General features: G+C 46.2%; 1 protein-coding gene across 2 annotated transcripts in view; it reads left to right on the top strand.

Moving 5' to 3' along the window:
- The window catches only part of LUZP1 (leucine zipper protein 1), a 107,793-nt gene extending 91,351 nt beyond the window's left edge, over positions 1-16,442 (top strand). For both annotated transcript variants that reach the window (XM_049878227.1, XM_049878228.1), the window contains 2 exons: positions 5,262-8,428; positions 10,025-16,442. In XM_049878227.1, the coding sequence (XP_049734184.1) occupies positions 5,381-8,428; positions 10,025-10,180 (3,204 nt within the window). In that variant the 5' untranslated portion in view covers positions 5,262-5,380 and the 3' untranslated portion in view covers positions 10,181-16,442. The remainder of the gene's footprint in view (positions 1-5,261; positions 8,429-10,024) is intronic.
- The last annotated feature ends 238 nt before the right edge of the window (positions 16,443-16,680 follow it).

Genomic DNA, 16,680 nt, shown 5'->3' with positions numbered 1-16,680 from the left:
TTGTGTATATTGTATTATACAAATAATGACACTTTCCTATATAACCAAACTACAACCATCAAAATAAGAAAATTGTTGTTGTTAGGTGCTCTTGAGTCGCTTCCGACTCATAGCGACCCTATGCACGACAGAACGAAACACTGCCTGGTCCCGAGCCATCCTTACAATCATTATTATGCTTGAGCTCATTGTTGCAGCCACTGTGTCAATCCACCTCGTTGAGGGTCTTCCTCTTTTCTGCTGACCCTGTACTCTGCCAAGCATGGTGTCCTTCTCCAGGGACTGATCCCTCCGGACAACATGTCCAAAGTATGTAAGACGCAGTCTCACCATCCTTGCTTCTAAGGAGCATTCTGGTTGTACTTCTTCTAAGACAGATTTGTTCATTCTTTTGGCAGTCCATGGTGTATTCACTATTCTTCACCAACACCACAATTCAAAGGTGTCAACTCTTCTTCAGTCTTCCTTATTCACTGTCCAGCTTTCACATGCATATGATGCGATTGAAAATACCATGGCTTGGGTCAGGCGCACCGTAGTCTTCAAGGTGACATCTTCGCTCTTCAACACTTTAAAGAGGTCCTTTGCAACAGACTTACCCAATGCAGTCCATCTGTTGATTTCTTGACTGCTGCTTCCATGGCTGTTGATTGTGGATCCAAGTAAAATGAAATCCTTGACAACTTTAATCTTTTCTCCATTTATCATGACGTTGCTCATTGGTCCAGTTGTGAGGATTTTTGTTTTCTTTATGTTGAGTGTAATCCATACTGAAGGCTGTGGTCTTTTATCTTCATTAGTAAGTGCTTCAAGTCCTCTTCACTTACAGCAAGTAAGGTTGTGTCATCTGGTTGTATCAAGGTTGTTAATGAGTCTTCCTCCAATCCTCATGCCCCATTTCTTCTTCATATGGTCCAGCTTCTCGGATTTGAATAGATTTGATGCATTGAACACTAGTGACCGAAGACCAGACGAGTTGTGGAATGACATCAAGGACATCATACATGAAGAAAGCAAGAGGTCATTGAAAAGACAGGAAAGAAAGAAAAGACCAAGATGGATGTCAGAGGAGACTTTGAAACCTGCCTCGAACGTCGAGCAGCTAAAGCAAAAGGAAGAATTGACGAAGTAAAAGAACTGAACAGATTTCAAAGGGCGTCTCGAGAAGACAAAGTATTATAATGATGTGCAAAGAGATGGAGATGGAAAACCAAAAGACAAGAACACGCTCGGCGTTTCTCAAGCTGAAAGAACTGAAATAAAAATTCAAGCCTCAAGTTGCTGTACTGAGGGATTCTGTGGGGAAAATATTAAATGACGCAGGAAGGCATCAAAAGAAGATGGAAGGAATATACAGCGTCATTATACCAAAAAGAATTAGTTGATGTTCAACCATTTCAAAAGGTGGCATATGATCAGGAACCAATGGTACTGAAGGAAGAAGTCCAAGCTGCTCTGAAGGCATTGGTTAATAACAGGGCTCCAGGAATTGATGGAATATCAATTGAGATGTTTCAACAAACAGGTGCAGTGCTGGATGGAGGTACTCACTTGTGTATGCCAACAAATATGGAAGACAGCTTCCTGGCCAACTGACTGGAAGCGATCCATATTTATGCCTATTCCCAAGAAAGGTGATCCATCTGAATGTGGAAATTATAGAACAATATCATTAATATCACACGCAGGCAAAATTTTGCTGAAGATCATTCAAAAATGGCTGCAGCAGTATATCAACAGGGAACTGCCAGAAATTCAGGCCAGTTTCAGAAGAGGACGGGGAACCAGGGATATCACTGCTGATGTCAGATGGATCCTGGCTGAAAGCAGAGAATACCGGAAGGATGTTTACCTGTGTTATATTGACTGTGCAAAGGCATTCGACTGTGTGGATCATAACAAATTATGGATAACATTGCGAAGAATGGGAATTCCAGAACACTTAATTGTTCTCATGAGGAACCTTTACATAGATCAAGAGGCAGTTGTTTTGACAGAACAAGGGGATACTGATTGGTTTAAAGTCAGGAAAGGTGTGCATCAGGGCTGTATTCTTTCACCATACCTATTCAATGTGTATACTGAGCAAATGATATGAGAAGCTGGAAAAGAAAATTATAATATTGATATATTACTGCTGTCTAATCCTCAGACCCTCTTCAAGTTTTCTCACTGTGAAGCTATAAAATACAATTATAATTACAAATTGTTATTTAGAATTATCTTCCTGTTGAAATGATTCTTTAATCATAATGGAGTGCTATTCTTTGTTGGTAATAATGCTTTTTTTCCTTAAAACTTTTTTTTTTCCTGAAAATAGTTATGCGCACTCACTTTCTGTTAGTATCTGCCTGTTATCTTTTTCTATTCTTTCATTTATTTTGCATCTCAAGTATGTATTTTTAAAGCAGCATATAGGTAGCTTTTCTTTTTGCTTTTATCTAATCTTAGAATTTTTGTGTTTTAACCGACAAGTTTAGTCCATTTACATTTATTGTGATTACTTATATTTGCATAAATTTAATCAACTCTCTTATTCTGTGCTTTTTTTTTTTACTTCTTCCCAACTTCTAGATTAAACAAGCATTAATTTTTTTTTCCTTTTCTCTCTATTGATTTGAAAGCTATACATTATTTTGAAATTTTCTTAATGATTATCTTTAAATGTTTGATATGTGTTCTCACAGTGTCTAAAGTTAATTATAAATATCTCTATCCTCTTCCCAAACAATACAATGTGTTTAGAAGTCTGGAATTGTGATTTTCTCTTAATGACATACATATTATTTTTGTCCAGTGTTTTAGTTACACTGTGATTTTATTTTAATGCCCTGCTGCCATACAGATTCAAATTAATTTTTGTTATTGTGTAAATTGAGTCAATATTTGAATCAATTTCTATGCTTACCATTTCTTCTTGCATCTCATGTCTTTCTTATGGGATCAGTTTTTGTCTTTTGAAGTACCACATGCTCCTAAATACATCCTTCAGTAAAAAAAATTCTTTTAGTGAGGGTCTATTAGTAATAAATATTCAGGGTTTTTTTTTTTTTTTCTGATTGTATCTCTAATATTACTTTCATAGTTTAGCTGGTTTAGCATAGTTTAGTGCTACGGGTGCTAAGCAAAGGGTCGGCAGTTCGAATCCGCCAGGTGCTCCTTGGAAACTCTATGGGGCAGTTCTACTCTGTGGGTATATATTTCTAGGTTTACAGTTAACTTTCTTTTAGAACTTTAAAGATATTACTGTGTCTTTCGTCTTCTACTTGACATCTACTTAAAAGTTGCTGAGAAGCTAGTTCAGTTCTTTCTTCACAGGACATTTGTCTTTTTTTTCCCCTTCTGTTGCTTTGGTAAGATTTTCTCTCTGTGGTGGTCTTCTGTATCCTTATGTGTCTAGGTGCAGATCTAATTTTTATCCTGCTTTGGACTTTGCTTCTTGAGCAGAGTTTCCATATCTCTCATCAGCTCTAGAAATTTTTTAGCCGGTGTCTGTTCAAAATTGTCTCTCCTTTATTCTCTCTATTCTTTTTGGACTGCCTCATAGGTTTCCTCATTTTGGACCACTTTATCTTATTCCTCCTATTAGCCTCTTGTTTTTTCCTCATCTTTTAAACTCTGTGCTGCCTTTTGTAACTTTTTAAAAAATGTCTTCTTGACTACTCCATTTGCATCTGATGTGCTGTTTCTTTCCATTTCTGGCTGTTCTATTTGGTTAATTTTTAAATATTCTCATCTTGTTCCTGTTGCTTGTTTCTGACTCCTCCTTTTATGACTTTAAACACTGGAATGTATTTATTTTATTGTCTCTAGTCACTATCTTTAACTTTGGTTCTTATTGGTGCAGTCTTGCTTTGCTCAGTCACAGTAAAAGACTGATCCTTATGTGTTATGTAATTTGGAATTGTGAACATCAGGTCCAGCAGGGCGTTATGTGTGGGAGTCCTGTGTGACCTCAGTGGAGAGATGTCCCTCCAGAGTATGTTTTGCCTCTGTGTCAGGTTTCCTAGGGATATTATCAGGGTGTGATATCATTTTATATGCTAGTTTCTCAGTGAGGACAGCTTGATCCCAGAAGAGTCATGTAGTTTAAATTTGAACTATGAACTCAAGTGAGGGCAGACCCAAGATTATAAAATCTCAAGGGATACTCCTTCCTTTCCCCCATAAAAGAACCCAGGTCCTATTACTTTCCTATGTCAGTGAGTTGGGTTTTTTTTCCCACTAGTTGGCCCTTTCCCTGAAGCTGCAATGGTCCTAGCTTTAGATTGGGGAGGAGGTCTCATTTCCAATTCCCCACCTCTATGGTTTTTCCCCTTTTGTTAAATTATTGAAGAATACGTATATGAGTCCATTCTTCTATTTAAGAAATTACATGCAAAACAAAACTAAAATCCACTTTGCCTTTCCCCTTTTCTTTCCCCTGGAGTAACCTATGCTGTGTTTGGTGTATACCCCAAAGAAATGGTGTCCAAAGAAACAGACCATTCTTCCGTTACGAATCATAGTTTACAGCATTTGTGAGGAAGTGGCAGAATGGACCTGTATGTCTGGAGCATTTCTGTTACGATGCCAAAGGGTAGATTTCATAGAAGCTGCCTGCTGGCTGCTCAGAGCATCTAAGTCGTACCTGAGTTCCGCTTTTAAATATCCCCACACTTTTGGAAGAGGAGAAATGTTGAAAACAGTCATGGGAAAATTGTTTTAGTACGCTGTGAAGTTTACCGTTTATATAGCAAGACTGAAGGATTAATTTATATCGCTTTTAGGTTACTCATTGTTATAACTTTTTCCTTTATAATAATCTTAGGATTGATTAGCGCTTCACCATTTATCAAGAACTTTCCTTGCATTATCTTAGAGCAACATTGAGGAGAGATATGGTAGGCATCATTATCCCCATTTTACAACTAAGTAAAACTGAGGCTCATTTTATTTTGTTAGTGACTGGTAGAAAGGTTAATGACTCCCCTGAGGTTATAAGGTGACATGGCAAAAGTTTTCTTATGTCCTGCCATGAGAAATGAGGCAAGGGTTTTTTTTTTGCCATGCTGTCCCTGGTGGCATTCTTCATTAGTGTGAAACTAGGTATCAGCTCAGTATTGACCAAAAAGTACCAGTGTTTTCTTGCAAGATTATTCAAAGTTATTCTTTCAACCATTTTCAGCCCCTGCTGTGTTCTAGGCACAGGGATTACAAATGGGAGCTGAAGTGCAGGCTTCAGATTTGGGGAGTGACAGCTTTCTGCTTTCTTTCTGTAGACTGATAATGATCTCCAGCTGCCGAAGAAGGTTGTGGATGCCAAGAGAAAGGTAACCATCTCCCATCCCCTTGAGTGGAATTGGATGCCTCTAGGAGCCCATACTGGCTGGCAGTAGACATGGCTGAATTTACAAGCTACAAGGAAACGGCCTCCAGCCGCCTCCTGCGGTTTAAGTTACAGAGTCTAAGCCGGCGCCTTGATGAGTTGGAGGAAGCCACAAAAAACCTTCAGAAAGCAGAAGATGAGCTCCTGGATCTCCAGGACAAAGTGATTCAGGCAGAAGGCAGCAACTCCAGCATGCTGGCTGAGATCGAAGTGCTGCGTCAGCGGGTGCTGAGAATTGAGGGCAAAGATGAAGAAATTAAGAGAGCAGAGGATCTGTGCCAGCTGATGAAGGAGAAACTTGAAGAGGAGGAAAACCTCACCCGGGAGCTGAAATCTGAGATTGAGCGGCTTCAGAAACGAATGGCAGAACTGGAGAAGCTAGAGGAGGCCTTCAGCAGGAGTAAGAATGACTGCACCCAGCTTTGTTTGAGCCTGAATGAGGAGAGAAACCTGACCAAGAAAATCTCCTCAGAGCTGGAAATGCTCAGGGTCAAAGTGAAAGAACTGGAATCTTCCGAGGACCGCCTGGATAAAACTGAGCAGAGCTTAGTGTCAGAGTTAGAAAAGCTGAAATCATTAACTCTGAGCTTCGTAAGTGAGAGAAAATACTTGAGTGAAAAGGAGAAAGAAAACGAGAAATTAATAAAGGAGCTCACTCAGAAACTGGAGCAGAACAAAAAAATGAACCGAGATCATACAAGGAATGCTTCTAATGACCTACGGATTGAGGATGGTATCTCTTCCACGCTGCCGTCCAAGGAATCAAGAAGGAAGGGCAGTCTGGACTATCTGAAGCAGGGAGAGAATGAAACAAGAAACAAATCAGAAAATGAAAAAAACCGAAATCAGGAAGACAACAAAGTCAAAGACCTTAACCAAGAGATTGAGAAACTTAAAACACAGATCAAACATTTTGAATCTTTGGAAGAAGAGCTTAAGAAAATGAGGGCCAAAAATAATGACCTTCAGGATAATTACCTAAGTGAACAAAATAAAAACAAACTCTTAGCCAGCCAGCTGGAGGAGATAAAGCTACAAATCAAGAAACAGAAAGAGTTAGAAAATGGAGAAGTAGAAGGGATAGATGCTTTTCTATCCAGCAGAGGCAGGCATGAGAGGACTAAGCTTCGAGGCCATGGAGGTGAGGCATCTGTGTCCAAGCACCCATCCCGGGAACTGTCCCCTCAGCATAAGCGGGAAAGGCACCGCAATAGGGAGTTTGCTTTCAATAATGAAAACTACTCTCTGAGCAGCAGGCAGATGTCCTCTCCCAGTTTCACCACCAGGAGGGCAGCCAAAACTTCCAACATGGGGGCAGGTACGGACAATGGGACTCAGGAGACAAAAAGAACTGATGACCGATCTGCACCTGGGTCCTCTCAGAGTGAAGGGAAAAAGTCCAGGGAGCAGCCATCGGTGCTGAGCCGCTACCCCCCAGCTGCCCAGGAGCACAATAAAGTTTGGAAGGGAGCTCCCAAGCCGGGCACTGAGAGTGGATTGAAGGGAAAAGTAGAGAAGACAACAAGAACATTTAGTGATACCACCCATGGATCTGTTCCCAGTGACACAGTGGGTAGAGCTGATAAGGCTTCTGACACCTCTGAGGCCCTCTTTGGCAAGAGGGGGCAGGTGCCTGGCAGTGCAAGTCAGATAATACAGGCTGCAGACTCTGGTAGTTCTAAGGCCACTGGAGCATTGGCCTCAACGCGAAGATCCTCCTCAGAAGGGCTCTCCAAGGGCAAAAAGTCTGCCAGTGGCCAGGAGGTTGATCCCAGTTCCCCAAACTCCAAGGCTCCTGTTTTATCGAAGTATCCTTATAGCTCCAGAAGTCAAGAAAACATCCTTCAGGGCTTTTCAACCCCAGGTAAAGAAGGAATTGACCAACCCGTAGCAGTTGTGTTGGAAGATAGCAGTCATCATGAAGCCCTGAGGTGTCGAGTGATCAAAGCCAGTGGCAGAGAGAAACCAGACTCAGATGATGACTTGGATCTAGCATCTCTTGTTACCGCCAAGTTGGTAAACACAACCATCACTCCAGAGCCAGAGCCCAAACAACAGCCCAACTCTAGAGAAAAGGCCAAACCCCGAGGGGGTCTTAGAACCTCTCTGTTTGAGAACGATAAAGATGCTGGAACAGAAAGTGAATATGTGAAACCTGCCAGAGCCTCCCCCAGTGCTGTGGAGCCCCCAGATGCCAATGGTGCTGGGGTAAAGAGCCAAAGGCCCTTCAGTCCCAGAGAGGCCTTGCGGTCCAGAGCCGTTATCAAACCCGTCATCATTGATAAGGATGTGAAAAAAATCATGGGAGGGTCTGGAACCGAGGCTGCTCTGGAGAAACAGAAATCCACCTCCAAACAGGGGCCAAACATAGTGACCAGCAGCATTACTATCTACCCGTCTGACAGCAGCAGCCCTAGAGCCACCCCAGGTGAGGCCTTGAGGGAGAGGCACACGTCCACCAGCAACATCCAGGTTGGGCCACCGGAGCTCATGTCAGTCAGCAACCATCTTGGCTCCCCCTTTGAGCTCTCCATTCACAAACACGACATCACCCTGCAGCTCACAGAGACCGAAAGAATGGGAGAAGGGCCCCTGAAGAGCAGGCCAGAAACAGTGGTGTCTCGGAGCAGCATCATCATCAAGCCATCGGATCCTGTGGAGAGGAACAGCCACACACACCCCGCGGAGACAATCAGGTGGAAAAGCCATAACGCCCCTTCAGAAGGGGCCTCCGCAGATGCCAGACATGTTACTGTGCGGAACGCTTGGAAGACTAGGCGAGACTTGAACTCTTTAGATGACCCCCCAACTCGAAGAGGTAAAAATGTGGATTCGATCAATGCCTACACCCAGAGGTCTTCCACAGACTTCTCAGAACTTGAACAGCCCCGGTCGTATCTTTCTGAGCAGGGCATTCGGAGGGGAGGAAATTCAGGGGATGGCCCTGAGCTGTCCTCCAGAAGGACCCAGAGTAGCCTCACCGTGTCTGAGGTACTCACACGTCGGAATCAGGCAGGAGACACTGTCACAGCGGCAGTCTGGAACCACTCGGTGGCCATGGTGAGTCCCGTTTCTGACCCTTTCTCCCCATCCCCTTTCTGCTGCTCTCCCTTCCCCTCTCCTTCCACTTTCTCCTTGCTTCCCTCTGCTCTGGCCTGTGTGACCCAGGATTGGGAAACTGTGGAACCGGAAACATTTGGTAGAACTAGGTAGCTCAGAGAACTTGAAAATCAGGTGGGTTGGGCCTGACTAGAAGAAGGTATTTGGCAGAGAGCAGCATGACTTGCCATTTGTCTCCCCCATTCTGCCCCAATATATGAAGGCCACACCAAAGGAGTAAGGGCCTCTGTCCTCTTGGTTTGCCACTGTAGCCAAAGGAGCACAGAGCAGCACCTGGAAGAGGAAGCATAGGGACCATCTATAGCTGATGGGCAGCTTTGAGTGAAAGTAGGAAGTCTGGTGCGCTTTGTGTAGGGTTCAGAGGTGGGAGCCAGGTGGACAGGTTCTTGGCTGCCTCAGTTTAGAGCAGATCTCTGCAGGCTGCTGGCACAGGGGATGAGGAGAACAAGGGCTTACTCTGGGCGTGCTTGAGAAGCTTTAGTCCTGAGGGCCACTTTCTCTCACCCCAGACAGCTAGCTGTCTGGCCCGTTATAGCACCAGTCTCAGGGCAGGGCTGTCAGTACAGCTCATCACAGGATAAATCTGCCTTAGCTTGAGGGCCAGAGTGTCAGAGAGCATCTGAAGGAGAATCCTTGGGGTGTGGTGTCTCTTAGACAGGGAGCCTGTGATGATAAGAGACATCTTGGACCTAGACACACTGCTCCCTTCTTTAAAAAGGTGACTGTGTGTGAATTTGAAGAGTTGTTTAAGCTTACACTATGCTTAACACTTGACATCCCCACCCATCATCTCATTCGGTCCTCTCAGCAGCCCTGTGGGCAGGTGTTATCCCCATTTCTCAGATATAGAAACTGAGGTCAGAGATACCAAGTGTCAAGATAACCCAGTTGAAGTACTGGAAGAGCTAGGATTTGAATCCAAGACTCCTGTCTTTAAACCCCATGCTCTTTCTACCCTGCCCGCCTGTCCTTCTCATACTTGTGTTATTTCTCAATCTACCTTTGCTTGGAAGGACCAAGGAGAAATTAAAAAGGTAGAATTCTAGGGGAAGGGGAGTGGGGAGAAAGATGGGCACTTAGGCTCCTGCAGCTTTGGACATCTGAAACAGATACAGGGTGAGGTGCAGGCATGGGATAAGAAAGGGAGGGTCTGTGAGCTTCTTGGTAGTTTCTAGGCGGAGCAGAAAAAGAGCTGTCTAGCTTCCGTGTCAGCACACTCCCCTGCCCCTGCCAAGGAAACGGCTCTCACACACAGAAGCATGCCGCCTGCCTGTACAGAACTCAGGGAAGAGAGGGCAGCCACCCGACTCGCCCACCCCAGGCCCTGACGTCTGTACGGCACCCGTTCATCTGTGAGCCTCCCAGCCTCCCCTCATTTCCAGGGAACTTTTAAATTGGCCTGTGTTCAGGTGAGAGCATATCTTTGCAGTTATGCTCTGGTCTGTTTGGGCAGTGTACCATTGGGGTGGGGGCAGGAGTGTCTTGTTCCTCACCATACTGTCCTCCACAGCTCATTGTTGTCATTTATTGGCACAGGAGGACAGTGAAGACTGCACACTCAGTGTCTACAAGCGACTGCACAACTCCCTGGAACGGTCTGAATTGCCTGCAAAGCAGGGGCTGCCAGAGCCTGGGCGGGTATGGGCTGAGGACCGGTTACGGCCACCCAGGCCCTGCGCTGAGGAAAACTGAGCCAGCTGGGTGAGGTCTGCTGTCTCTCCTCTGCTCCTGCTTCTCACTCTTACACCTTCCTGCCCCATGAAGAATCCAAGGCCAGTTACCCAGGCTAGATGCAAGGCCTTGGCTGGGAGACTGTGGCAGAGAGCCAGCCCGTGGCACAGGCCGTTTCTGCCAGTTGGCCGGAGAGAATCAGAGACTACAGCTGGACAAAGCCACCCAGGCCAGCCTCTTCCCGATGCATGAGTCTTCGCTCCTCGTTCCACTCCCCCTGGTAGTATGGACCACTCCAGCCCCCAGATGGGGAAAAGAGAGAAATTCTTTGTATCCGCCACACAACAGCAGCTGAGAGCTCTTCTCTGCTCCCTGGTTTGTTTCTGCCTCGAAGGGCAACTGTTTTCTGTGTAGTTAATGTTCTATTTCTCAGCCTCTTCACAGCGTCCCGTTCACTCCTGGTTTGCCGTAAGGGCCTAAGTGTCCACTACCTACCAGCCATAAGCCCCGTTTGGGGCTTCCATTGCTTTCCCCCTTAGAGTTCTTTCCCTTAGACTTTTAAAGCAGAGAGGTCTGTGCTGCCTCTAAGGGATCTGGGACTATCCTTGAGAGTTAAGTTCCTCTGGCCTGGCCCCCTGGCTGAGCACTGTTCCTTGGGGGGCAGAGCATGTGGGTTCCCACTGGAATTACATCCATCTCTCCACCCCGGCCCTCTCTGCTCACTTTCCAAAGGCACCCAGACATGCACAAGCCCGGTGCATCCCTCCCCCTGGGCACCAATATTGCTGCTGGCATTGCCTGCTGTCTCCTGTGGCTGGAGACTTCAGGCCAAGTTCATCGTTTCCACCTTGGAATATCCCCAGACTAAGCTGGGCCTCACCGAACACTCTGCCTTCTAGGAAGTTCCCAGCAAGGGGAAAAGCAGGAAGAAGCAATTTCCCTTTAGTCCCTCTGCAAGGAAGAGGTCCATGGACTATGAGAACGCTCCCTCCTGTTCCTCCTCCTTTATCCCCCCAAGAGGAGGTATTGCACTTTACCAAGCTGATGCATTCCTACAGAAGTGGACCCATGGTCTCTCCAAGTTGGCTCAGGATGACAGCTGCATTGGAGGCAAGCTGATATGTTCCCACTGAGGGCCCCAGGTCTGCACGATGCAATATGCAGCAAACCTTTCCAAAAGCCATGTGAATAAAACTTGATTTTGTTTCCTTATTATACCAGTCACACGGAGAAGTTAAAAAGAACCATCTATTCTTGGCTGCTTTTTCTGTAGCATTTTCTCAGTTCAAAGAAGGATCCCCCTTCAAAGGCTGCCTTCATGAAGCAGGCACTGTTGCCTTCATAGTGGAAGAAAAGAGCATTAGATTAGGAGTCAGGAAGCCTGGGTTTTCTTTGTGGCTTTTTGGTTTTTGCTACTTTCTTGCCATGTGACCTTGGGCAAGTCATTGTCCTCTTGGGGGGGTCTCAGTTTCCCCATCTATAAAATGAGTTCTTTGAAATGGATGATGTCTAAGGGCACTCTGAGATGGCTTGTTTTCCACTGTCCCGTGTGGAATAATTCTTGCTTTTGGAAGGTGTCTCCCCTCCAACCCCTTCCATCGTTTTTCTGGGCCTTACTCTTTCCAGTTGTCCCAGGTTTTAATCCCATGGGGATGAGCTCAGAGAAGCTCCCTTGGCCTCAGTTTCCCAGTCTGTGAAATGAAGGGGTTAGCGTAGATGGCCTCTGAGGCGCTCTGTGACACTAACTTTGCCCAATGCCATGCAGTGCTTCTTGGCCCTTAGGCCAGGGTGCTTTCCATAACACAGGCTGTGTATCCCCTGTTCCTGTGCCTCCTCTATGACAGGCTGTGTGTCTCCGGTTCCTGTGCCTGCCCTATGACAGGCTGTGTCTCTGGTTCCTGTGCCTCCCCTGACAGGCTGTGTCCCCGGTTCCTGTGCCTCCCCTGTGAGTTGCCTGGCAAGCGGTCGGCCTCTTGTCATCTCTGCCTCCAGTCAGTGTGGGCCCAGCACCCAACCAGCCTTCATTTGCATTAGCTTGTGCAATCCCATAGGAGGCATGAGCAGTACCTGCCTGCCTTCAGGGAACAGGAATGCCTTGCTCATACTTCCCTTTGAGATTTGCTGATCTAAGGGCATCGTCATGTGCTTGCCTTTCCTCTCCACATCCCTGCCTCAAATGCTCAACTTAAGATGCTGTTTTCAAGATCTTTTCCTGCTGCTTCTGACCTGGGTCACTGGCCAGAAACTAACAGGCTCAGGGTTGCAGCCTCCTTGCCATTCTCCTTCACTGGTTGGCAACCCTGAGGGTCCAGTGGAAACTGACCTCTGTGGTGGTCAGCTGAGGATACAGGAATCCAAGTGTTTGGCTCTTCTTTGGTGGTGGAAATGGAAGGGCGCCAAGCCATGCCCCAAAAGATCTCACCAATAATTACCGTCTTTGGGCCTTGGAGCCCTGGATTCTGGTGCTGTAGCTCCTGGTGCCAAAGTCTGGATCTTTCCTCGTTTCAGTAGCACCAATGTCTGCCACTGCCCACAGTGCTCTGTGGAAGAGAGACAGCTGTGGTACCCTCCTGCTGGGGCTGCCATCTTGAAATCTGAGTGCAATAGAGTTTGATTGTAACCATTACTTCAGGATAAGTATTTGTTTCCTTAATCTGCACACTTTCTAGAACCGCTGTAAAATAGATTTTATTTTTAAATGTTCTCAGCATTGCAGAAAATACCATTTGTAACAGCAAGTGAAGGCTGGAGGCTTAGTTCCTCTGGGCTTCACATGGCTGGCTGGCCAGGCTGGCTCTCAGATTCCAAAGTTAGAAGGCACATGTCTGAAAAGCAACCAAGGTGTGACTGTTTGGACCCAGGCCTCACCATCAGGGGCCCTGGAGGAAACCTCCAAATAGAGAGACCTGGTAGATGAATAGTTGTCTTAATCAAGCCAAATATGTCTGCTGTTACAGCCAACAAACCCACTTTGATGACAAGTCTCTTGCAGCCTGACTCTGAATTCACAGACAGGTGTGCGGTCGTGGGAAGGCTTCTGGTGAGTTGGGGAACCTAGCGTTACAGAGCTGCTGGGTTGGTGGACATGGAGTTGGCTGAATGCTGGGAGCTGGTCTCTTCCACCTGCTGCTGCCTGTCTCTCTCCACTCTGATACTGAAAACAACCAGAGAAAGCTGCAGGGGTGATGGACAAAGAAGCTGTGGCTGTTTTTGTTTGAGTGGTGATGAAACAGCTATCGTGTGGGTTAAAGGGCTTTGCAGTGAGGCCAAGAACCACCAACTTTGGCTGCAGGCAAGCTTGCACATAAATCATCCCCTCCCATGGGGTGTGGGGCCTATATTGGTCTTGGACTTGTCGTCCTGGGGCAGTTTTAGTTCTTTATATTTAATGCATCAGTGCCAAGTGCTACCATTTCCCAGTAAAGGACTAGGGACCCAGAGGCTGGGTTCCCGGCTGCCTTTGCTGGGGTGGGTTTTTTTGTTACCCCGACAGGACTGCTTTCGAAGAGCTGCTTTTAGGAATTATCCTTTGAACACCCCAGGGTGGGGAACAGGGTTCTCCTCAGAGCCTCACAACCAAGATCATAGGAAAGGGGCCCTTATTTTCCTGCTGCTTCACAGCTCAGAACATGTATTGAATGGAATGTATTTTTAAGAGAATAAAGTCTATTTTTTTGTATTTTAAAGATTGGGAGGGCTAGGGAGGTAGCCCTCAAACTGTTATTGCATTATCGGCCCCTTTGCTGGGGCATCAGTCTCTCTCTGTCCACACCTACTTGCTCAGGCAGGTGCTCGGTCTCACCCCTGCCCCCTTGGAGTCCAGGTGCAGCAGCTTCTCCTCCATTCCTGCTCCAAGCATGGGACCAAGGAGGCCAGAGCCTGGCCCTGGAAACCGGGGCAAAGCCAGGAGCAGTGACTCAGGGCTCCTTGGGTGCATGTGTAGAGTTGAAGCTGCCTGTCTGCATGTATCCTCTGGCGCTCCTGCCTCTGTTGGCTCTGCAGCACAATGTGTAACCAATAAAAAGCTCTCGAGTTTCCACGTGCTCTGTGTGTGAGTCAGTGCTGCCACGTGTGTCGACACCCTCTCTGTGTCTAGCTGCTTCCTGTGCGTGGGTGCAGCTGGTGCATTTTACTGTATTTTAAATACCTCGCCAGTGACTGATGCTGCAGGACTGGACGTGTGGCTGAGGCTTGGCAGAGGGCATGCCTAGACCCACGTAGCTGAACTAGGAATTAGACTTGACCACATTTTATTTTCTGGCTTGTTTGTTGTCACAAAAACCAAGATCATCTCTCAAGCTGCCTATGTCACGTATTTAAAAAACAGTCTCTTAAAAGCACCTACCATTGGATCAGACACCCAAATCACCCTGAGGTCACAAAGTTAATGGCAGAGCTGGATTCAAATAGAGGTCATGCTTCGAAGTCCATACACTTTTCCCGCCACGGCCACTTCCGCCTTTACATCAGTCACACCATTGCTCAGTCCCGGTATACGGGTCCTCTCCACTGTTGCCATGCAGCCCAAGGCTAGGGGCAACCCCTCTTATCTTCCAGTAACACCACGAACATAAATGGCCCTTAAATCCTGTTGTTGGTTGCCTTTGAGTCGATTCTTACACCAACTCCATGTGTGCAGAGCAGAACTGCTCCATAGGAGCCCTGGTGGTGGAGTGGTTAAGAGTTCACCTGCTAAACCAAAAGGCTGGCAGTTCGAATCCACCAGCCACTCCTTGGAAACCCTTTGAGGCACTTCTACTCTCTTCTGTCGGGTCACTATGAGTCAGAACCAACTTGATGGCAGTGTGTTTGGTTTTTTTTTTTGTTCCGGTTTTCAAGGCTGCGACCTTTCGGAAGCAGATCACCAGGCCAGTCTCCTGAGGTGCCTCTGGATGGATTTGAACCAACCTTTCCACTAGTCAAGTGTTTAGCCGTTGGTGCCACCCGGGAACTCCTTTCAATCCTACAGAGAATAAAAGCCTCGTTTTGAAGAATTACACCAAGAATTGAACACGAGTAAAATCTGAGTTCCAGAAGCCTCTCCATAAGTAGCTACACTGCATGCATTTAGAGTAATGCACTTTATGGTTGGGGCCTGTGGGAAGGAACAGGTATTGCTCCCTCTTGTTCAAGGAAAAAATTTCCATCCGAATGTATGAAGAACTCAAAGATGGATGAGCACTGATGGAGTAATTTTAGGTGGGGCATTTTGCCTCAGGTACTTGCATAAGTGTGGAGAACACTCAAGCATAGAACACCTAGTGGAGACTGGGTTGGAACCCTGGATCTTTTCCCACAAACTGCACTAAATATCAAAGAATCAATGGTTTTTTCTAGATCATATAGGAAATGTGATCATTCTCTTGATTCACATCTAGATTGGCCTACCAAAGTCGCTTGCTATAAAAGTGAATGAATACAGTCTCTACAATGGCTCAGGGACCCTGGTGGCACAGTAAGTGCTATGCTGCTAACTGAAGGGTTGGCGGTTCAAGCCCACCAGCAGCTCTGTGGGAGAAAGATGTGGCAGTCTGCTGCTGTAAAGACTACAGCCTTGGAAACCCTACGGGGCAGTTCTGTCCTGTAGGGTTGCTGTAAGTTGGAATCAACTTGATGGCACACAACAACTATGGGTCTTCTACACAGAACAAATGGCTTTTGACTCTGGAAGGTTTTTGAGAATTGTTTGTACACAAGCATTAACTGTTTGCAGCTTTGGGGCTCACTCTCTCTTCCCTGGCCTGACATCCCGCATAGAAACAGAGCTGACTGTGATGCTGAGGGAACCTGGGCAGCGAGTTCACTGGCAGCTAGGGTGACATGTGCCAGCTTGCTCCAGACTGTTCACACCTGTTGTTGTATCTTAATAGAACCCCCTTTCTCTCTCAAAAGTGTCCTGGTTTAGAGATGTGGCCAAACCATGCACAAGAGGGCCCTCCAACAATTTAAATCTACTTTGCATGTTTCCTTCAACATTCTTGGCTTATCAGATTCTTTTTACAGAATCCAGTGACAGACTTAAAAAAGCCATATAGGGTGCTTCTGGGATGCTCTGAGGAGCCCTAGAACTGCCTCAGGAGGGGGTGGAGGGATGACCCGCACACTGGAACCAAAGTTCTGTCTTCCTTATGTTAAGATTTGGAGTAAGAGTGGAAGAAAGGGATTAAAAAAGTATTTCCTTGCTAAAAAGTTTAAAAACTGTACTTGTTCATCATTTTCCTTAAACAGAGAGAACAAAGATCCATCCGAGATCTTGAGCTGGTGTCAGAGCCCAGGCCTAGCTCTCCATGTAGACTTCTCCATGTCTTTGCAAAAATCTTTGGGGGCGGGGGGGCAGGGGGAGAAGATATGCACAGGGAATGGTTTTAAAAACAAAGTTTAAAAGTAGTAAATAGTTCCTGACTTTGTTTCCCTACCAATACAGGGGTTACTTGCTAGAGTGATTAACTGGCTTATTGGCCAGTGGTTTTTCAATGAAGGTGGGCCAGAAGTCCCATGTCATCCTAACAGCTGGAAGCCTG

This window comes from Elephas maximus, chromosome 3, assembly GCF_024166365.1.
Source record: "Elephas maximus indicus isolate mEleMax1 chromosome 3, mEleMax1 primary haplotype, whole genome shotgun sequence".
NCBI classification, from domain to species: domain Eukaryota; kingdom Metazoa; phylum Chordata; class Mammalia; order Proboscidea; family Elephantidae; genus Elephas; species Elephas maximus.
This window is presented reverse-complemented; position numbering and strand designations above follow the sequence as displayed.